This window comes from Hirundo rustica, chromosome 3 (assembly GCF_015227805.2).
Source record: "Hirundo rustica isolate bHirRus1 chromosome 3, bHirRus1.pri.v3, whole genome shotgun sequence".
NCBI lineage: Eukaryota > Metazoa > Chordata > Aves > Passeriformes > Hirundinidae > Hirundo > Hirundo rustica.
In genome coordinates this window covers 17,446,331-17,469,761 of record NC_053452.1, presented here as the reverse complement: position 1 = coordinate 17,469,761, position 23,431 = coordinate 17,446,331, and the positions used below count along the sequence as shown (strand labels likewise).

At 45.1% G+C, this 23,431-nt stretch overlaps 1 protein-coding gene and 1 long non-coding RNA gene across 2 annotated transcripts in view; one reads left to right on the top strand and one right to left on the bottom strand.

Moving 5' to 3' along the window:
• Nucleotides 1–548: 548 nt before the first annotated feature.
• LOC120750100 (uncharacterized) lies at nt 549–8,682 on the top strand. The gene is made up of 2 exons (XR_005699907.1): nt 549–711; nt 7,475–8,682. It is a non-coding gene; the product is annotated as an uncharacterized LOC120750100 (long non-coding RNA).
• A 2,384-nt stretch (nt 8,683–11,066) lies between these two features.
• Nucleotides 11,067–23,431, bottom strand: part of EHD3 (EH domain containing 3) — a 29,925-nt gene continuing 17,560 nt past the window's right edge. The window contains exons 4-6 of the mRNA XM_040058299.2: nt 15,591–16,003; nt 14,468–14,632; nt 11,067–13,087 (exon numbers count right to left, since the gene is read on the bottom strand). Of these exons, the coding sequence (XP_039914233.1) occupies nt 12,560–13,087; nt 14,468–14,632; nt 15,591–16,003 (1,106 nt within the window). The 3' untranslated portion in view covers nt 11,067–12,559. The remainder of the gene's footprint in view (nt 13,088–14,467; nt 14,633–15,590; nt 16,004–23,431) is intronic.

The following is a 23,431-nucleotide window of genomic DNA, read 5'->3' as shown; positions in this document are numbered from 1 at the left end:
GGGCAGTGAAGGTAGCCCTGATGGCACTTGGTCAGCATTTCTGTGAGGCAGCTCATTTCAGAGTTTCCTGTGTTGGACCTCAGACCAAAAAGGTTTTTGTTTGGCTTCCAAAAAGCTATTAAACTGGATCCAGAAAAGTCACTGGGTAAAATGAATCATGAGGTGCAGTTCTCCTGTCTGACCACACTGAGATTTTATATAAGTGTGTATATATATATGTGTGTGTGTTCAACCTATCTCCTGTCTGCTTTTTTTTTTTTTTTTTTTTTTTTTTTTCTGCAGCAAAGGTTCCATCTGAGCCTTTGGCTGCAAAATATATTGTAAAAGGTTGTTTGCTTGGAACAAGTATTTGAGGGCATTTTCAACCTCCATCAGGAGAGGAAATCCCAGTAAATATTGCACAGAGCAGCCTGAGTTAGCCAGACTGCTTTAGCAGGGTGGTGGCTTCTCAGGTGCATGGGAATTTGAGAGCAGAATTTCTTTCACCTGAGCTGGTCTCCTCCTACTTAGTGAAATTACAGGAAGATTTGAAAGGGTGGATAGAGAATGGTGCTGTTGGGCCAATGCTGAGAGCCAGGCTGTCTAGGGGGGATGGCCCCTGGAGAACAGGTCGGAAACTTGGAGGAGGGTGAATGAAGAGAAAGTGTTTGGTCACGGTCTTGGATACTCTTGAGTATCTGGAGCTAGAGGGAGCTGCCTGGGTTGTCTCAGGTGTGTGATTTTTAGAAGATGGCTTTTTGATTTTGGGAGAAGGTAGAGTTGTAGCATTCACCACTGCTCCTGTTTGTGGCTGGCCTGGACAGTTGCACGGCTTGAAATTTAGTGTTGCAGCATTGTTTGCTTTTCTTCTCATGCGCTGAAAGTGGTATATGTGGAGAGCCCCTCTCAGCCTTGCCAGCTAATGTGAGCAAGCAATTAAATTGTTTTGGGCAGCCCTGTGTGTGAATGAATGCATGCACGTGGCTTTTGTGCAGTGGAAAGTCAATGTCTGAAAGCCCCCCAGAAATGCAGGTCTGTGATCTCTGCTCCGTTGTGTAAGTGCTTCCCACTTCTGCCGTTTACCGTAAGATGAAGTGATGAAATTTGGCTTAAAGGAGAAGTGATGTGAAATGTTGCCCAGTCTGATTTGGAAGAAAACACTGGCTGTTCTTCCTCCACAGAGTGCAATCTAGTTTGAACTCCACCATCTATCTTGCTTATTCTTAAAAGGTTTTGTGCTGTAAAACATCACCTTGCTGTTTTGCCGCTTCGCAGTCACTGTAAAAGCTGTCCCGGCTGCTCCTGTTACGGAGGACCTGGGGGGCTCTAGCCTGGCCCTTGTCCTTCCCAGAGGTAGGGGCTACATACTAGAGCACAAATAGAGCATTTAAAGTTATTTTTATTTCATTTTCTGCAGTGGACAATATTTGCTGGCTGTTCCCCTTTCAACGAGAGGTGATTTTGGGGGATTCAGTGATAAAATCCTGTGTGGTGCTGTGGTGTTCCCAGGGGATATTGTGTATCCGTACTCGATGTTTTATCAAGCCTGTGCAGTGGTTTTTCTCTTATCTGGGAAAAAGAGAGGCATGTGAGGCCAGTGAACAGAAGGGTATCTGTGAACGTCTTTGGGGATACCTGAGTGAATTCTCTGCCAAGATCCCTTGGATAAGAGGCTTCCAGAGGAATTCAGCACCTACAGGAAAGGGGTAAAAGAGAGGTGTTCCTTTATTTGATACAGTCTGTTTGTCCCAGATATTGAAATTATTGTCTGACCCCAGAAATTGGGAACAGGAGGTGCCCTGAGGAGAGGAAAGTAGTGGGCTTCCCATGGAGGCCTCCAGGACCCCTGGGCTGCTGCAAACCCAGGCTGCTCCCAACACAGTGTGTCAGGAGAGCTCGCTGGGGAGTTTGGGGTTTCAGATGCAAACCTGTGTCCAAGGTCCCTCATGTGACACAGGGCAGGCTGGCCCTAAGCAGAACGAGCTGCCCATCCGGTCATTCTCCTCAGGCATGCACAGGTGCCCAGAGGTGACAGGAGTCATGCCACCGCAGTAAGAGGGGTAAATGCAGATCTTGTGTCCCTGGAGATTTTTTTTATTTTTTTATTTTTTTTTTTTTTTTTGGGCCTGTGATAGAAACTGTGGGTGTTGCCAGAGTGCAAAATGCAGAACTTGAGAGTTGAGAGTGCAGGGCAGGACTAGAGGTGAGCTCCAAGGCCAGTCCATCATCCTGAGGCAGAGAAGGACTCCATGTGCTTCTCCCACCTGCTGTCTCAGCTGGTGCATTTGAGTTTCTTGAACCTGGTTCTCATTTCACATTCAGCAAAAGAGAACAAATTTTGCAACACAACATGTTTAGGGGAGGAGGGGGAAAAAATATCTGTCAGTCCTTCCTTTCTGAGATGTTTTGAGAGTCAAATTTTTATCGGAGGGAAAAAAAAAAAACCCAACCCAAGACTCAAAACAGGAAACTCTTATCAGCCTGCCAGGAAGCTCTATTGCTTTGTGGAAGTGTTACCCTACGGTCATTGCTACTTTCAGTAGCTGTTTGTGAGTAATTTATGGCTTTAAAATGGGCGTCAATCTTCCATGTAAGCAGGGGAGAGGCCCTAAAGCTGGAAGGAGTAGTGGTAGGAATAGAGGGTGGAGGGGAAATACCAAGGAACAGGATTTGTATTATCTCACTACATATATTTACAATGATAAGATTTTCATTGTCTTCTATGGTAAATTATGATCCTGTTTTTGTTCTGTATTTGGATCAGGAAAAAGCAAACCCATGTCTTCAAAAAAATGCACAGGCTTAGTGTTCAGTTACTGTTATTCAGCAGAAGTAATCGAGGGACTTGGGATAATACGTAACGTCTTGGCAGGGAAATTTCTAAATTATTGCCTTACGGAGTTCTGTGTGCTTGAATTCCAAATGTAAGCAGGTGTCTTTGTGAAAATCATATAAAAACTTATCTAAAACCTATTAAAACCTGTCGGAGGGGGTTGTCTGGTTCTCTTTTGTGTCCCAGTTTTGGTGTGCCCATCTTCAACACAGAGCACTTGTTCATCTCCAGAATAATTTCTTTCAAAAGTGTTCCTGTGTCTTTGGATTTAAAAATAAAGAAAACAGTGTTATGCAATGTATTGAAGATGTATCTGAAAACTCTGTGTGCATGCACTCTGCGTAGAGAGATCAGGAGTTCATATCCCAAACCTGCCAGGTAGTTGTGTTGAACAGTTCAGGCTCCTGGCCCAGTGTTTCTTTTTATTTTGCCTTTTTGTGCCCTGTGTGTGTATTCTTGTGCATCATGGATTGCTGTCACTCCTCTAGTCACCCAACACAATGGGGATCTTTCCACCAGAGGCATTTTGTGTCCCCAGGCTGTATGGAGCAGCATGATGTATAGAAGGAAGTGCAATGCTGCTGCCAGGTTATCGTGTTTGTCAAGTTGACTGCTGACTAAAGTGCTTGTTTATCTCTTAGTTTGCGCTGGCAAATCTCTTTTGCTTAAAAATAAGCATTAAACTTTTGTATGGAAAGCTGGGCTTCTGGGCCATGAAGAGAAAAAATTATTTCATAACCCATGACCAAATTCTGAAATGCGTTTTGGCAGCAGGGCTGTGCAGAGGAGCTGGGATGCGTCCTGGATGAGTTCACTGTGCACCACCAGTGATGCAGAGCTCATTTCCATGGACTCTGGCCTTGCATTTAGAAACACATCATGGTGTGACCGGGCTTTGGCAGTATGGGGACTGATGCTTTTTTGGGGCAGCAATGCATTTCTTGGCATGTCTTGGGCTGTCTCCTGTAAAGCCAGCATCAGGGAGGTGAATCATTTCCATGCTTCCACTCACAGACAGTGAGTGTACTTTGAAACCTGGCTATGCCTATTGGCTTTTGGGCTGGCATTTCTCTCTTAAACAGATCTTTTAATTACAGAGATTCACCTTTTCTGCTTTTTCACCCTCCAGTTTTTAAATAATGATCTTAAACACAGAGTGTTCCATGTCCCACTCTTCTGGGAAATGAGGTTGTTCCATGATCACTCGAAGTCTTTGGCCAAGCATTGTTGATACACAGAAGTACAGTATCCTGACTGCAGTGGTCTGTGAACCCATTCTTCTCCTTTAATATGCACTTTTCTCTCTAATGGGGCATTGGAAAACATTTCTTTGAAACCCAGTAACCAGTGGCCTTTCTTACTCATTGGACTACATTCAGTGTTTGCACTAGCACTTCATTAGGAAGCAAATAGCTATTTGCTGTGGCTGTAAAAAATCACTCTTCCTCTCCTTGTACCTTATCTCCTCTTCCTGGACAAAAGTCAAGAGCCTCTTTCCCCCCACCCCTTCCCTCTTGGATATACAATTGAATACAAATGATCCAAGGAGTATGATATGCCAGGTATTTTGCACACTCATCTCTGGGGAGCTGAAAACAGCATTTTGTTTCTCTGGAAACAGCTTCTTGGCTGCTCACTCCTGCTGGAGTCAGCAGCTTCTTGCAGGGCTGGGAGGTGCTCGCCTCCCTTGTCCTTCCAGCAAAGGACTTTGGAGCATGTGATGAAGTTGCATCTGATGCCTTGAGGTGCCTCAAGAGTAATTAATGCTGTACGCTCATTGACATGTTTGGTGGCAGAATTGCAAACTTCCAACCAGGCTGGTCGGGTCCTTGAAAGGCATTTCCTTAGCTAGAGGTGGAAAAATGGGCTGCTCCTGACCAGCTCTGGAGATGGTGGGAAACTGGGTGGGAAGATGGTCTGAATTTTGTCTTTTCCTGAGGGGGTCTCCCAGTGGCCAAGGTGAGCCCACCAGCCCAGTATTATCCCAACTTTGGCAGCCTTTCCGTGCCAATCACAGTTCTGACATTCACATGGCAGTGAGAAGCTGGCTGAGTAAATTCCCTTCGGGACAAGGGAACGGGCTGGAGCCCTGGAGGCGCGTGCCTCTCGCCGTAATGATGGTCTGCGCCTCTCGGCAGGGCTGCGCCAGCTTTTGTTCCCCTCTGTCCTCCTGAAAGGAAGCGGTGAAAGGCAGCCAGGCTGCCTTTATTTCTGTGAAATGGAGTGAAATGAGTGAGGCGACCCATCGGAAGGAGATCGTTAGGAATATTAGTGACCTTAAATGATCTCTGCAGGGCTGGGAGAGGAGCAGGCGGAAAGGACGTGTCCTCCTTTGTCACATTAGCAGTTCATCATCCATGCTCTGCAGGGCTTGTCTCCCTTGTGAAGGAGACGTCCATGTTTCCTGCTGTGGCAGAGCAGCTTCTCCAGGAGGGTTGGACAGGCCCTCCACAGAGGCACAGCCTGGTTTCAGCAAGCTCTAGTTGCACCAGCCTGCCCTGGCTGTATAGACATGGCACCTTGGCCAACTTCTAGCAGGTTTCCGATGTTTTCCAGTCCCTCCTCTCAAGCCTTGGGACCCTCTTTGCATCTTTGTCAGCTCCTATTGAGGGCTGTGCTGGGAAGTCACCTCTGCTGTGTTGCTGGGATCTTGCATGGAGTGGCTTTTTCCAGAGGCTATAGAACAAGCAACAACACTCTTGTCTTTCTAGGAAGGCTTTTGGGGTGTCATCAAAAGCACTTTTCTTCCCCCCTCCCATGGTGCAGGTTGGATGAAGATTTGTACTTCCCCAAAGCCCTTGTGAGAGAGGAAGGACAGAGAGTGGCCTTGAGAAGCAAAATGTCTGAGAAAAGCCACAACCAAAGCCCAAGACTGCTCCTTCCAGATTCTCATGAGAGATGTGAAACTGTCCCTGGGTCTGTACTGAAATGCTACCAAGCCTGAGATGATGTGGTGTTTCTGGGGTTTGACTCAGCTGTGTAGAGGATGGAGGGGGAGGAAAAAGCTTTTCAAGCCTAAGCTTTGCCACTTCATAAGCAGCATGTGGTCTCGTTTCTGTGCTGTTCTGCTGAAATGCTGTGCTTGAAGCTTGGCAGAGCCCTCTGTCTTCACAGATATGGGGAACAGAGCTCCTGAGTCTGGGAAAACACTGCAGGGAAAGGGCTGGAGCAATTCAACCAGCAGAGCTTAAAGGAAAGCCTTGCTGCTGTACCTCACTGCCTCATCAGTCTCTACTCCTGTGAAGTGTTTACAGCGGGGAAAAACCCCCAGCCCCCTGCAAAAACCCTCCCACCATAAAGGTCGCATTCTTGCACAGATAGACGTGGGACTGTCAGATCCATGGACCATGGTTTGGTTGCTGTGGGCCTTGGTGTTTGAGGCATTCAGTCCCTTGTGTTGCACAGCATTGCTGTACGTGGTGGCTGCAGCTGGTAAGGCAGAGTACTCGTCCAGAGAGCTGATTGCTGGGTATGCCACGTACTGCCTGCCTTGGGCTGAAGCATGTTTGAACTAGGCCTTAAAAACCAGGTCCCAATGTGCCATCAGTACTTGAATCACATGGTTTTTTTGATTAATGCTTTCTGTGAGATTTGGGGTTGACATTCACTGCTTGCATGACTCTTTTTATGTAAAGATCTCTGCTCCTGTACTGAGACATCTCCTGGCAGTAAAACTTTCTTGATTGTTCTTCCAGTCACTGGATTTTCTATTGCCTCTGAGCAGCCTATAAAGCTCTAGACTAGTGTTAAACGGCAACCAGTAGATCACCTCCTTTCCCATTCCAAGGCTGCTTAATTTCAGGAGGAAGAGTGAATCCTTGCTTAGTTGAGGAGGAAGAAGATCTTTAGGTGTGCTTTGCTATTTTATGTTGGTGGCTGCTGGTGGGACCTGGGAAAAATGCCACCAGTTCTTTTTATAGTTTAGTTTGCAAGCTGTAATTTCTTGGCAGAGAAGATGATCATTGGTCTGTTTTTTATCCCTTTGGTATGATGAGTCATCAAAGATGATATTAATTAGAGAACTAATCTCCTTTGGTGGCAAATGGTGCAGGTTCTCTAGTTTGCCAAGGGTTTGTTCCATGCTAGAACTGGATTGAGGAGTGCTAGTTAGTTGGCATGGAAGCTTAAGCTGCATATCACCTTTCTGTGCATGCAGAAGAATTGAAATTCCCAGCTGGGCATATTAAGGGTCTCTTTACTGAGGGATTGGATATTGCAATTTTAACTGGGGAACAATTCTGCTTCTGAAAACATACCAGTGAACTGCCACCTTGGACTGCAGCTAACTGCTCGAACTGCAGTTCTGATACAACTGAAAATGCTTGGGCTGTGGGACATGGAAGCTTTAAAGATGGTAGGATGCAGGAAATTCCTCCTAGTCTGTTTTGTGAATGGCTTAAACATGGGTAGGCAGACAAGCAGAAAACTCTTAATTCTGATACCTTTCCACTGCCTTTGGGAAAAATGCTGCTGAAACTTTGCCTGAAAACTCATGGTTGAAGGCAGTCAGAAAATGGCCAGGGAGCTTTCCCTGGGAGCTGTGCTTCCTAGCGGCCTCTGTGCTGCCATCACCTTATAAGGAGCTTCTGTGATCCTCATCTTGCTCGTAGATGTGTAGGGTGGTGGGTGAAAGCTGTTCAGAGAGTTGGCATTTGTTTGCAGGGAACTTGTGTGGCGTAAAGAGAGGAATTCCACGTACACGCCCTTTGTTTGCGCAATGGCCCAGGCAAGGAGGGCGATCTAATCCAAGGCCTATAAATATCTCCCACGTTCACGTCCTCAGCAGACATTAATGGAGGCCTCGCTGACGGCTGTTTACAGGACACGTAAGCATCTGGAGAGGAGCCCATTTTAAACCTAGCAACTCGTGCCGTGTTTGACAGCCAAGGGCTCAGTGGAGCGGGCACGCCGTGGAGGACGTGTGCTGTACTCAGCAGGGATTTCTCTCCCTTCAAGCACCGAGGAATTGTATCAAAGTCCTGCTTTAAATACTGGATTTGTTACTCTATCAGCAGTGCCTGGAGAAGCTGGAAAGCTACACAGTGATTGACTTGCCTGCACTAGCCTTGAACTTCTTAGCATGTTGAGATTCCTAACTAAGCCTCGTTTTTCCCCCACCCTTGGACGGACTAGGAAGAGAAGGGAAAGGCTCATAAGCACAAGGAAGGAAAGGGAAAGACCAGAAAATAATAGATGCTATGCTATGTTATGAAAACACCACAAAAATAACTTGGATGTTACTGGCCAAGCTGCTCCTCTGGAGTAATTAATTCAGTGCTGTTCTCCATGAGTGTTCCCACCCATCTGTCAGGCTTTGAAGGACTTAAGGACTTCTGCATCTAGGAAAGGCTTAAATAGTCTGTTGTGTCCTCTGATTTACCAAAGCCTGAATGTAAAGCCACAGCTTCTCTCTATAATAAAAGAAACATGAGGCAAAAAATAGCAGAGGTGGAAACTATCAGTGATGTAAGAGGTGTAGCGTGATCTTCTAGAGGAGCTTGTCTGCGGTTCCAGCTGTGCTTGTAGGAACACTGTCCTTCTCTTTAAGGTCAAACAACCCATAACTTTTGCTCACTAACCAAAGGCTGCTGTCATATGGACAAAGCATGAAGGCATAATAAGGAGAGCAACTTAAAAGAACAGTTTCCAGACTTAAATCTGAATTTCATTGTTGTATGAAGTTTGCGTTGGAAACTAAATTGATTCTAACCTTTTCTGTTTGATTAAAAATCCATTTGAACTTCAGGCTGGCTAAATTCCAGCTCTCAGAAGTAATTGCCTTTTGCTAAGCTACGCACCTCCTGTGAAACCTTATTCCGGGAACTTAGTGTAATTATTATCCTTCCCTTCAAATAAATGGTTTTATAGCACTGTTGATCTAATCTGCCTGTCATGTTCCACAGTAGAGAGAATTTAATTTTCAAATAACTCATATATTAGCCCACATAGCATGTAGGTACTGATGTTTCTGCTCTAGATCCTTCCCAGAGAGACCAAATGCAGTTCCTACTTAGAGGGTTAAAAAAAAAAAAAAAAAAAAAAAAGACCTTTTTGTTCTTCTGACCTTCAGAAAGCTCTTCTTTGTGAGGAAGGGTAGAGAAGGACATGAGAGGATCAGAGAAGTGAGTGGTAATGGTATGTTCACATGACAAAATCCCCCACCCACAGACAGCAAATGAATCGGTTCCTCTGTATAACCTCCTGGGGAAATCTTATTCGGTAATTGGGAACTGCTCTTGGAAAAAGGAAGCACTGTGGGACACAGATAACTGCCTTTGGAGTGTGGCTCTGTGAACTGGCGGGAACAGGCGCTGGCTGGAGGCCTGTGTGCAGTGGTGGGCTTGGGAAATCACATCCTTCCACACATGTGGGAAACAATACAGGTGGCTGGGATTGCCCAGGGAGTCATAACTCGGAAGGGAAAAGGAAAAAAAGGGTGGGCTGTGCATTCGCAGCTGCCGTCTGGGAAGGGGATGGAGAAACACATGCACCTTCCTACGGCCATAGTGGAGAGACAGGATTCCATATATTTTTATATAGAGAATGTCAGGTTGCTTAAGGTCTGGTGTGGATTTTCAGTGTTCTAGTGGGATTTTGTTTGATTGTTGTTCTTTTAAAATTTCCTGAAGTGCCTAGCAAAAGTGAAATGTGCTGGATAAAGTCATCTGACTGAAGACTACTGTTCATAACCTGCCTCTGTGGAAACACGGCCTTCCTAGCAGCTGTCCTGTTCCCTCTGCAGCAGGGTTGCTTTGTCTCCTGCCCTGCTGGCAGACCCCGGTGCAGTCCTGTTAGGTAACAGTGTGTTTGTCAGTGGACTGCTGGTGTTTTTTCCTCTCTCCCCACCACAAGTGAGGAAGCTGCACTCTGACAGCACCAAGTGGTTCCTGAGGGGCGTTGAGAGCAAACCCCCACCCGGCACTTGACCTGTGCGGGCAGAGCTCTCTGTGCCTCTGTCCTGCTTGGCCCCTCTGGGTGAATCCTGTGGGAACATCCTGGAGAGGCTGGCACAGGGACGAGGAGCGGTGTATGGAGCAGGCAGGAGCTGTGGAATGTGCTGGCATATCCCAGCCGTGGTGTAGGGGTAACTGCTGCTACCAGCAACACAGGAAATGTTTCCTGTCGAACAGTGAGCCCTGCTTTGAGATTAGTCTCAAGTACAACTGCACGCAGGCACTGATAACTAACCTGCTACCTACAACAGGCCAGTGGTTTGGCTTGTCAACTTGTAAGCACAATCAGCTGATTACTGTTACAATGTATTTTTGCCTACCTGAACACCTTGCTTGAAGGTACATGGAAGAAAAGACTACTAGACCTCCCCCTCTGCCATCCCCTTTGAAAGAACCAGTCATGTTCTGCTTTTTAAGGAGTTAAATTTCAGCATGACATGATTGGCACAAGCAATGTGCCGTATGAGTGGCCACAAAGGCAGTTGTGCCCACAAAGGCAGGGTTGATTCATGGTGCTCTGCTCAGCTTCAGCTGGAGTCTGATGGATGCAAATTCCTCAGGAAGACCGGGACAGCCTTAGCAGATGTGTACTGTGCTGACAGTTAAATGGGGGGCTACTGGGCAGCTGAACTGGAATGACACAGTTTGCTGGCTTTTCCCTCAATTTGCATTTATTGCTTTTGCTCTCCACCCTATGATTTCCTCTCTCTCCTGTCTCATCCTGTACAGATGCTAAATGGAAACTCTGTCAACTACCACAGCTCACACTTTCTCCAAGTGCTTCCCCAGGACTATCCTAACTGATTTTCCTTACTCCATGCCTCTCACTGTTCCACTATGGGAATCACTATCACTGTCATGTACATCTACAGAAAAGAAAGAATGAAGACAGAAGTAGAATTAGTAAGATTTAAGACTGAGTTTTTTTGTATCCTTTCCAGATCTTGATAAATTTGTAGCATTCTCATCTGTGACTGGCAGGAAGAAACTCCTTCAATATATTCCTTTTTCTACTGAAATGTGGTTGTTACCTCTCCCCTGCGTTGAACAAGGTGAATCATGGGTACAGTTCCTCTTGCTTTGGCGGAGGAGGTTGTGATTAGACTGCCAAGAAAGAAAGATGTTGCAGATGTCAACCAGTCATTCAGCAGTGCACGCTCGAGTCCAGCTGGGCTGATCTGTACATGCACATTTGGGAATGTGCCATAAGGATAATCTCTTCCCTTTGTTGCACTCAGAAATAAGCTTTTTTTTCCTTTTCAGCTGCATTTCATTTTGCTATATAAAGAAATAGACAGATATGGCCTTTCTTTTTTAATAATGTCTTAGGACCAGGGTACAAAAAAGGTTAATGCATTAATTTTTAAGACAAGTGATAAATGTACTGCAATAAGCACATCCTACATACACAGAATATATTTCTCTATATAATATGAACACAAGAGATATAAAATAAGTTATACTTATCTTGGTTTTTCATCACAGTAGGAGCTCAGCTTATATAAAGTGACAACAGGATTGGAACAACACATTGCTCCAAAGCAACAACAAAAACCAGAAGAGTGTGTGCGCACATGTGTGTTTAGGCAATGAAATAGGAAATTGAGGGATTTCTGCTAAAACTGGGTCTTGAAAACAAAAATCTCACAGAGCATGAAAGAAGTGGGGAAGGTCTCTTGGCTCAGGGTAGAAGTTCTGGAGGGGATCAAGTGTTACTGTGTGGCGAGGAGAGTGTGTGAAGGCTGACATCTTGGCTAGGTTTGTGGAAGCACAGAGCAGAGCAAGCTCTGCCCAGTGCCCCTCTGTGTTCCGCCCTTGTGATGGATCCACCTGACTGTGGGGCTTGTATCTGTACAGTGAGAATGGGGCCTGGTAGCTTTCACTGTGCACAATGAGAGCAAACACATCACTTCACAGCAATCACAGACACCACAACTGTTCAAGGAGCAAACACTACCCGCTGGCTGTGAAATGTTGGGTGAGCCTGGAAGCGGTGTTCCTCCCTTCCAACCCACCTGATGTCCACCTCTAGGGCCCGCTCCCTCTGCTTCCCTTGGGGTGTGGTTCTCTTGGCCATGCCTACAGAACAAATCTCCCCGGGGACTGAATGGGAGGTAGCGATGATTGGGAACTCTTGAGTGCCTGTCCCACAGTGAACAATGAGGAACTCCAGCTGCCCAGTTCAGAGCTCTTTCAGATTTTATTGATGTATTTTTCTTTAAGGACAGGGGAATGTTCGTAAAATTTGCATCCTAACCGTGAATCAAGGCTCCTAAAGTTCTTAACTCCGGGGTTTAGTATCTAGTATTTTAGTGTGGGCTTATGTTAATTAGGAAATGCTCTTTATTTTGGCCAATAGCTTGAAGACCTTGTGGTGTCTCAGTCTCCTGAAATTTGTAAGACCCATTAAAAGGCAGAAGGTGCAGCCAAAGCTCAGGAGTGATACTGGCAGTTAGCAGATTTCTATTAGTGCCTATTCCACTCTCCAAAAATGCAGCCCACTTCAGGTTTTCTTCTACTCTTGCTTAACAGTCTCCTAGTTTGCAACATCCTTTCTTTACCTTCATATTTACAGACTACACATTAGAAAGCGTGGACAGTACACTGAAAGAGTTAATTGCGTATTACCATGAAGGATTGGACTTTGTTCTGCTTTAGATTTTGTTCTTCATACAGCAAAGTGTAGGTATAAATCCAAACGTGATCTCACATCTAAACGTATAATTTAAGTAAACATGTTTTTCTATATCTTTTATTTTCCCCTTCCCTTCCCCTCTCCCCTGTAACCTTCCTTTCACTCTGTTATTTTCCTTTTGGATGGAGGGAGGAGATGGGAAGGGAGCTCATTTGGCAGCTCGTGACCCTCCAACTTGACTTTAATGAGATGATTCGCCAAGGCAAACTCCTCATCATCCAGCATGCCATCTTTGTCGATGTCAGCCAGTTTCCAGATCTTGCCCAGCACGGTGTTGGGCAGCTTAGACCTTACCATCTCCTTCTTGGCATTGGCACCAGTTATTTTACCATCAACAGGCGAGAGTGTGTAGAAGATCTCGTCGTACATGGGCTTGTCCCTGGCCACCACCCACTCGGCGTCATCGATCCCTTCTCCGGCGCCTTCTCCGTAGCCGTGGCCAAAGGGACCATGCAAGGTGCCCTCGAAGGCTCCTCCCTTCACCATCTGGGTTGGCCGCTGGGACTCTTCCTGGCGGACGAGCACCATGAGCTGGGCGATGTCGTTGGCCAGCATGTCTTCCACAGTCTCCAGCAGCTTGCTCTTCAGAGGCTGGAACTTGCTAAAATCCTGGGCTTGCAACTGATCCTTAAAATGGAACAACAGAGCAAGAGGTGAGCGATGTGGCCGTGTATGGTGGAGTAATGTTGTACAGTGGGATGGCTGCCTGCTGCTTGGCTCATGAAACGCTGCTACTGCAGAGGAGTGGGGAGCCTGGCACTCCTTCCTCTGACAGCCCTGCTTTCAGCATGGGATGGGGTCTCCCTGGTCGGCCTTGTTTAATCCCCTCTGAAGTCCTACAGAAAATGACCAAATGACCAAAGGCAAACTGGTTGTGTGCTCTTGCTACATCCTCCAGCCAGTGCTCTACATTCTCTCTCCTTTCTGTACTCTGGGAAGGAGATGCCACCTGGCAAAAGATCATTGTACTCATCACCATGCAGTGCATCTTTCAGATGCCATCAAGACAGTAGCACATCTGTAAGAGGTGGTGAGCATGTCCTTACAGCATGCCTCACATTCTGTAATACCACAGCTAAGCAAAAGGGCTTGGAGCAGGGCCTGCAGAGAACTTTCTTCTAGCTGCAAAATGACCTACAGCTTTATCTTTCACCCTCCACTCATTAACTCCACACTATTCACTCCAACTGGATTGATACAGTTTTTTTTTAAACATGCAATTTAACAAGCAATGAACGAGATCTCCTATTGGATAGACCCCCATAGATCTTATTCACAAAATCTTAGGGAAAATATATTTTCAAAAAGAAAAAAAAAAAATAGGCAAATGTTGTTTTCCATAGGTAACTAGCAGCAACCTCAACAGCTAGAACTCAGAAAAGGTTTCTGCCTGGACTGAAACCACGCAGCAATGCAGCAGTGTCCAGTACTGCTTGAATGTACAATACAAGGCTCTGATCCAAGGTCCTTACAAGTTTTTGACTTGCATGAACACTGGGCCAGGTCTCCAGTCTGCAGAACAGAAAACCTGCTTCTCTGCTTAAAACAGAGAAGGGGCTTTAAGTTTTCACTCCTTCCTTTCTCTCTTTCTAGAAACAAAGAGTGAAGTACAAGACAAACATAGCTCTTGAGGAATGTGGCATATATAGCCTTTTCAGGACATAGCTTTCCTTGTATTATAAATTAATAGCATGCTTAGGCCTGAAAAACCTGAAAATGGAACCCAGAATTAAAAATAAAGAAAAACAAAAGAAATAATTTGCTGTAAAGTGCTATTCAGGCAAAGATATGAGAAATGAATGTGAAGCTGTAATGCTTCACATGAGCTCTATGTGTAAGAAGTGCTCATGCCCAAATATAGCCTGCACATATTTTAAGGCATATTTCAACATTATAGCAAGCTTTTCCCACAGGTGGCAACAATCAATGTCAGCATGCCTCTGCTGTATTCCCTGCAGTTACTCTAATGCTCTTTCCTTGGATGTTTGCAAGGATGCCACTGCTTACCTGCATCTTTCTCAGATTAGGGAAGTCTCCCGGTGAGATCTGATGCTCCCTTTCAATCCGAGCATAAATATCTCCCAAGTTGTTAACAAGCTCTTTCTTTTTATTGTCTTTCCCAAACATTGAGGGCATTTCCTTCTTTAGGGAACTGATGATGTAGGCATGGACCTGAAGGGGATTAATTTGGAATGAAGGCAAATGTTAAATAGCATATCAGACAATTCTTCTCAGCAGAATGACTGTGCCTAGGACTCAACTCCATCTTGCCCCACCCTGAAGAGCAAGCTCAACTCCTCACCTTGCCAGGACCTATGGATTGTTATTCCAGTACTAAATGCTGAACTGTGTGCTCTGGCTGTGCTGAGACAAGGCAAAAATAAGGTCCTGAACATACAGACTGTGACATTCATGTGAACTTTCTGGAGGGAGTGGTGGGGATTTTTTTCTTCCACTGGGCATGGCCTTCAGTCCAACCATAGAGGTTCAATGTTTTAGTATGAATACTGGTCCTTAATTTATGCAACATTCTGGCTTTTTTTTTTTAACTGGTGAACCAAGCATTTCTTCTTGAAATGAAGACCCTTGCACTGAAAGCTTTTGAGGGATCTTTTGATCTCTTTTCTCAATTGGTGTGGGGCTCTTTCCTGTATTTTTAGGGGCTTCTTTCAGTTTATTTCAAATACTCAGGGATACTACAGGCTTATTTATCATCTGTGTGTCTCCACCTCCTCTGCATCAATCTAAACCAGGTATCTCTCTTGGCTAAGAAAGTTTAAAGCAAAAGACCTAGAGCTTATCAATTCCCTTGGTGTATGATTCTGATATACTGAATTGGTCCTAATTCTCAAGTTGCTACCACAGAGCAACTGCTTTCCAGATCCCTTCAAGTGCTTTGATCTGCAGTTACCTTCCTCATTCTGGCCTGCCATGACTGACACACCAAACAAAGGAGTTGTTTTCTTCCCGTATTGGCATAGGACTGTTATGCTGGGCCTGAGTTAAATGGGATGGAAAAAGAGGAGGATCCACCAGCTCTGCAAGCTGAACTGGCCAAATCCACTTCTCCATAGGCTGCATGTTGCAGGCAGCCAAAGTGAATGCTTGGGGCTTCTACACCAACACCTACCTTAGCCAGGCGTGCTCGCTTGATGAGGTCATTCAGCTTCCTCAGGGCTGCATTGCGGGGCAGGCTCTGGATATCCCTGAACAGGTCCTGCTCCTCTGCCTCGAACAGCTTGCGGTTGTCGGGGATGAGCAGTGGATGGGACCAGAAGGAGCCAATGTAGACCCTGATGACCTCGGGAGTGTTGACGATCTTTCCCAGGGACCACATGAGGGCACCGTATACCCGCATCAGCTGCTGAGTCTCGATCTGGTCGGCCTTGTTGAGAACAACTCTCATCTTGTCCTCATGGTTCTTCAGGGCCTTGATGACCTCGGAGAATTCATCAGAGATGTCCAGCTTGTGAGCATCAAAGAGGAGAATGATGCGGTCAACCCGCTCTGCGAACCATTCCAGTACAGCAGCGAAGTCATAACCTGCAAGGGGGGGAGGAAGAGCGGAGATGCAGTGAACAGGGGAGTAGAGAGCCTACTTGCTGTACTCAAACTGTATCTGTATATCAATGCTAACTGAGGGTAAGCTTGCAAGGAAGTGGCTTTCCCAGCACAGCAGGTAGCTTAATGAGGAGATGAGGCACTGTCCTTCACATGGAAATGTCACAGCACAGTTAAGGACAGCTCTTGTCCCCTCCACATTAAGAGATCACCCAAAGAAGTCTTGAACTTGTGCCCCAGATCTTCATTCAAAAGCACATCAAGGAACAACTGCTGTATACAAATACCTACTGCAGAAGTCTTATATGTGGCAGCAAGAGCAGTCTAGTTTGTGGATGACTGGCCATCAGCATAGCCTACAAAGGCTGTAGAAAGCTGGGTAATGGCAATACTTGCACCCAGACTGGTTTGAGATGCCTATCTCCACTGCTTAACAAATCTCAGGTCTTGTCTAGTTGTGCAAGGCTACCTTTGGCCCGTCCAATTCAAAACCCAGCATGCAAATAACCTTCCTTACAAGAGTTATCATCCTGTCATACCTGCTGCATGTGCACAAAGCCAAATGATTTGTGTTTACTTAGCCAAAAGCTTGAGGCTTAGCAGACAGCATTGCTGTGAACACCAGAGGCAGACACAGGCCATGAACAGTGGGCTCAAATTTCATGCGCCCCAAGAGTAAAGATAATGGATTCAGTGTCAGACTAGGTCCACTTCTAAGCAGTCAGGGCATGGTAAGTAGTGTGTGGAAAAGTCCCTAAAACAACAGCAATTAAAGCAATAAAATTACCTTTTTTCCTAGCTCTGTGGCCTTTTCTTATCCTTCTTTAAAGTCTTGTTGGTTCTCTCCCCCTGCTCTGTCAGGCTCTCCTATTCTGTGCAACATTTGGGGTTATCTGAGTCACTGGAGTGCTGCACTTTGTTATGGGAAATCAGGACAGAGCAAATGCTATTTTGCATTCAAATCCTTTAATAAACTATTTTAATCTTGGCTTTCATGAATAAATACATGATAATCAGTTTGGTGCTTTTTCCTCCTGCTCCCCTTTCTTTTTCTTCCTTTTTTTCCTTCTGTCCCCTCTAAACCTAGAGGGCAGCCAGTGCATCCCTATCATTAGACTGGGACTACAGAAGGGAGGATAGCTGAGCTCTGATCTTGCTTTCGCATGCTGGCCTTTTCTTCCATGACCAAGCAAACTGGAGTGAAATCCTGCTCTCATGTCAGGAGTAGAGCCTGTGTGAACTTTCTCTTCAGCTAGACAAATTCTTATTAACTTTTTGCCACTGAGAACTTTTATACAACTTTGAAGTATTATTACTGGGCCATGTTCTGCTTTGGTCAATTACAGTTTGCTCCTTACAGGACAAGGGGGTGGCAGAGTGTGGGCATGCGAGGTGTGTGTTCCTGGATGTGGGCACTTTGCCCTGCTCTATTCCATGGGATCTACAGAAATCTCCAATGAAAGATGTTTGTTCCACCAGTGTCCTGCTCACTCGGACACGAGTGTCTCCTCTAACAAGTGCAAGCAATGCTGGGCCCTGGCTCTTTGCTCAGCTACATTTGATGCTGAGAACTTCAGAGAATTAGCTTTTACAAAGACCTGGTGATCATTCTATATATTATATTGATGGCTGTATATCTTGCCCAGTCTGTGTGTCTGACCTCACACAGTCACAAGTCAGTTTTTTAAAACTGAAATAAACCTGATCCTGCTTACTTTCAGATTATTAATAGCCTTTTTAAACCTTAGGTGCTAACCTCAGCTTTTTAACCTCAGGTCTTCTCACAGCAGGAAGCTCTACTCCACTGCTCCAATTGCAAATCTGCTGCAAAGATCAGTGTGCTGACTCCTTAACCTGTGCTGGGGGCAGTGGCAGCAGGGCAAAGTCGATGCTGATACCTCACTTCACCTGGCTTGGGTTCAGGCTGTCATCCCTCTGCAAGCAGATCAAACACGGATGTGCAAACAGGGATCTCCCATGCCCCCTCAAACTTTGCTAAACAGTGAATACACTGACTTTATGTTCACTTCTGACACGGCTGGAAGTCATCTGGCATGGCAGGACAGTTTGTTCCTCATAAGCAGAGCTGCACAACTTGCTTTTTCATCATGGAAGTAGTGAGTCAGGGTGACTTTATTTGGAGATGTTTATGTGTTTAGCCTTGTCAAATCTCATGGACTGGGAGGTTTTCTTGTCAAGCTGGCACATGTTTGAATTGTACCATAGATAGTCTTTTTCTTGGGAGAATCAAGTGGAAAACAGTCATGCTCTGTAGGCTACCTTGCCATGGTGATGTCAGATCAAGTGGAATGTTTCCCTCTGACAGCAGAAGAAGAGTGTTACGCTCTCTGTTGTGTTGGGGAAAGTGTCTGCACCTGACACTCAGTCCACCTTGCAGGGATTTAGTGAAAGTGGAAACTGATTACTTAAAAGAAGGGAGGTATAGAAAAAAAGTGTAATCGTAGTTTTGATATTAACTGAGGACTTGGGAGACTGACCTTAGCCTGGGTCTCAAGGTGTGTCCAAAACTATCTTTAGGATAATGATGATTTTTATCCTGTATCAAGCCTGCATCCACAGTAGTACTTAGAAGGTATCTATTTCCTGAGCCTCTTTCCTATTAACAAAAATCTTGCTTTACCCAGCAATAAAAGGAAATTAATATCTGCTCAGACCCTTTGTGTATTCCCAGCTGCTACAGTAATATGCAATGAGTCTTGTATGTCCCTGTGGACTTCATTAAATGTCTAGATTGATTAGCAGATTTTCTTTCCTGGCTTCTTTGCTTGTTCAGAAATATTCTCCTGACAGCTGTCCTGCATATCTCCATTAAAGAGAGAACAAAGCCCTGGAGAGTAACACTTGCTGTTGACTGCTCTGACATATCACCATGGACTCATTTACATCCCATGCTGGGACAAAAGCCCAGCCCACACCCTCCCCTTGTATGTGCCACTTGCTCTGGCTGTGGGAAACCTCTCCTGTTGGTGCCCAGCTGAGCAAAAACAAGTCCTGTGTGTGCAGTGCTACTGATCACAACTGCATTCCTCTCTAAGGAGGTACTTGGAAGGAAAAACAAGGTGTAAGTGTATGGATTCTGTTCTTGAGTGATGGAACCCTATAGAGGGAAAGAGGGAAAAATTATCCTGAGTGCTGTAAAGTTCCTTAACACACAGCATGACATGGGACAGAGAGCTCTGTCACACGTATCTACTTGGAATCACTGACAGTGGTGGTGGTTTCACATACAGTGCCTAGAGAATTGCTACGGGTATGATTCATGGGCTTGACTTTTTAGTCTTGCTTTTAGAATATAACAGAGTAGGTTGTTACCAAAGCATTTGGATAGCAGGATGACAGTGTAAATGGCTACGGGCAAGCTATTAATAAAGGTGTTTAAAAATAAGGTCTTAGATTAATATTTTAATGTTTAATTTGGAGCTTTCATTTTTGAAGGGCTCTTCAACGGCACAGAGAACTTGGGGCATTTTGTCTGGCTCAGGTGTGCAACACCTGAAAACATGAGGCTCATTCTGTAACTAAATTTCAACCTTATAGCTTCACTTTGGTTTCTTTCCTCCTGGCCCATTTTTCATTTCACAGATACATTGGGCCTGCCTCTTTCTTCTGGCAGTTTATTACTGTGTGAGCTTAGACCAAGAACTGATCTTCATCCTCAGTCAACTTAGGAGTTTTCCTGGTGTCCCTTGCTCATTCTGCTGCAAATGCGTTATATCTCCCTACGCCTCCCTGTGTTGTAGGGTGTTGCTAAGGCCTCTCACAAAAGCAGGCAGTCACTGTCTCTGCTTTGGCAATGTTTCAGGGATGAGTGAAGCTTCCACAGAACTCAGCACAGTTTTATTGTGAACTTACAGGGCGGCAGGGAAGCCATCTGCTTGCCAAAGCTGCATTAATGCAAAACCATTATTACAGCGATGTTCAGACAGAACTGTAAAGGGAAGAATTTGCTGTTCAGTAATTCCTGCCTGTTGTACTTGCATCCCTGTTGAAAAATATGCTGCATATTTAAACATTCTCTAACATCACTGATGCAGTTTCTTTCACAACCTCCAGATAAGGTCAACGTGAAGAGAAAATGAATCCAAATCATACAGTACTAGGAGGACAAGATGAACACAGTAACAATTCTATTCCATCAGATGTTTTTTTCATGAGACAGGTTTCCTTCTGACAGCACTGAAAGGACTCAACGGACTTAACACAAAGCTGACAAGTCAGCAGGACTGTCAGTGGGTTCAGCCTGCAGAGAAAATGATCTTCTTGCAGACACCCTGCCATCTAGACTCCATAAAGCAGGCTGGCCTAATGAATTCTTGTCTGTATACCACTGGAATACCTGGCACCATGCATTTTATCAAGATCTGGCAGGATTATGCAATTACATTCTGCCAAGTCAGATCAGGCATGATACAGTCTTTATGCTGACTGTGGGAAGATGAATGATACCTGACCCAGCATAAAATCTGCCTGGCTGTAAGATTTTAAAGTCAATTTAAACCAGCAGGGAGTGGGCAAGGAGTTCAGCATTTCTCACCATGTAGTGACAACTGGTTGTTGGTTTAGGTTTGTTTTGTTTGTGCTATTTTTTTGGCTGGTAGCAAGCAAAATATTGATTTCCTTTCTTGTGGAACCCTAGCCACAGGTCCTGTGGCAGTGGAGTTCAGGTGGGATTGATTAGAAACAAATCAAGAAGTGCTGAAAACCCCAAAGCTGCTGTTTTGCACCAGATATCTCACAGCTTGCTGTTACTACTGCTGTAAATTGTGCTGCTGCTTTTAGCAATTCACCTCTTTTCTGCTGAGTTTTAGTCACTGGGAGCTTCCTTCTCATCTTTCTAAAGCTGTGTTATCTAGAGATTAAAGGTTTACCAGATTGTGCCACTCTATAGGACAGAGTTTTATGGCAGTGTCCCTGTTTGTCAAGTGGGAGACCGTTTCTGACTGTCTGAGGACAACATCCCAAGATGGGAGAGCTGACATCAGGACACTGACTGCCTAGAGAGGGAACAGCTCTGGGGAGATGAGATGAAATGAAATGAAATGAATGCTGATTCCAGGGAGCCCATGACTTAAACTTTTGTAATTGAGTAAGAGGGTTTTGAGGCTTAGTCTTACTGGTCACAGCGATGTCCTGCCTGACAGCCCTTCCCAGGGAAGAAGACTTATGTCATTGCAGAACATGCAGGCAGCCTCCACTGGAGGGGGAGAATGTGCCAGGAGGGGCAGGTGTTACCTAAATGTGACAGATGGCTGTGAGCAAAGGAGAAGGAAGGTCAGAAGAAAAATGAGGGAAGGGAGGGGGAAGTGACACATCCCTTTGAGGACACACAAAGTGAGTGGGAAGCTGGGTTGGGCGGCTGTTATGAGACCCAGAGAGTAATGGTGTCCTAAAGAGAGAATGGTGCTAGGTAACAGTGTCAGAGAGGAAACAGCTGGAACTGGGTGGAAGAACAGTGTTTTGAGTAAGTTTCTCTTAAGGTGAGGAGCTGGGGGTGCCAACAAGGAGGACAGAAGGGATGATGAAAAGCAAGGGATGGGTACTGGATATACCTCACCGCAGCTCATCCTAAAACACCTTTGTAAAAAGTTGCCATACTCCTCTCTGAAAATGGCTGCCTTCCAAGGGAATATAGAGAGATTCCTGTAATGTATATCTGTGGGTGTGTTGGGAAGTACACAGAAGGCCTTTGGGATGAAAAGATTTCTTTGAATGTCGCATGCCCTAATTTCTAGAGCAGGCCCAGCTTGCCAGTCACTTCTGCCTGTGCCTATTCTCAAAAGAAATAATCTGTCCTGGAGCTGCTGATTCAGAGCACTGGTAGCTACATCCTCCTGCCAGTGCTCCACATTTCCTCCTCCTCTGTACCAAGAACTAATGGAAACATTAAATACGTTTTGGAGGCTTTTAATGTTTCCAAAGCAAAAGCAAAAGGACTCAAAGCACAGCAGATCTCTGTTCTCAGCTAGCAACAATACTAACATTTATATTAAGCAGTCCCTGGAGTGCCAGACTGTGGCCTTTTGCTTTCATGTTGTTTACTGCAAGGGCTTCAGGGTGGGGAAGAGACTGGGAGCCTGATGGGGCTCTCGCTTTGTCACTGGGAAGTGAAGGAAACCTCACCAGGCACATTCAAATCAAGCAAAACTGGGGAGGGCACTGTCCAGAGCTAAGTTTCCCTATAATAGCCTGTTTAGCTCCTGTGGTCAGTCAGAACCTGTCCCATCTACAAGTTCATATCTTTGCCACTCGTGACAGATGGGCCTGTGCATTCCCTGGCACTTGGGCCAATTCTGAAAAGTTTTTAGCCAGATTCTGAGAAGGCACCTGAACACAGGCCAAGTTTTCCAGAGAAGTCAGTGCATAGCAGTGTTAATGCACAGCTGGGATTCCAATGAATTTTTTTTTACTATAGGATCCACACACACACGCTGAATTTTCCTGTGTTCATATTTAAATTTCAGGAGAAATCATGTTTGAAAAGCCAGCCTGAAATGGCTACCCGTAACTGATAGCTTCCAGTGACCAGGAAACAAATTCCTTCTCCATTGTTACTCAGGATGCTGAAAGAATGCATGATGGGCATAAATAATGCAAACTGATGAGATGCTGATGGCATGACCATCTTCCTTCAATGCAATACTTAGAATATTTCTGGAGTGCACAGTGCACAACAAATGGACAAGCTGCACAGCTGTTCTAAAAATCAGACTTGTTCAGTAACACAAATTAAATGCTTGCTGTATGTTAACAGGAGTAGAAAAAAGCACAGCTCTTTCTATCTGTGCCATATAAACTTGTTATTTTGTGTTACTTTTTTTTGCTCTTCTTTTTTGCTCTCTTTGCAAAATACATCAGTATTTCCAGCCCTAATCAGGAAGACAGTCTCTCTCTCCCTCAGTACCAAACAAAATAATGATTTGGCTTTCTTAAACCCCAAATATAATCTGGACCTTTTGTTTGCATGCTGCTTTCAGGTCAGAAGAATTAGGCTCATGGCTTCATGTATTTCTAGAAATAAAAATGAGAACTGTGCAGATTTTCTGCTCATTTTTCTGTTGCTTTTAAGAGGAAGTGCAGAATAGTGTGCCTGTAAGAGCTGAGCACTTCAGTGGAACAGTATGTGTTTAGTGAGACTGTGATAAAATCAGGCAGGTTGGCAGGGCAGCTGTAATGGAGGTGAACTGGAAAGTCAAAACTAACCAGTGCACTTTCACCCTCCCAGGCAGAGTGAAATACAGAACATAAGCAAACATCACCAGTGGGGAGTATTATAGCAAATATTTGAAATGCCTCCCTTTTAGAGGCTTTCAGGGTGGATGCCTTTAGTTTGTATCATGCTGTTGCTAGCACACGTGACAAAGCTCCTCAGAAAAAATATTTTTTGTTGCC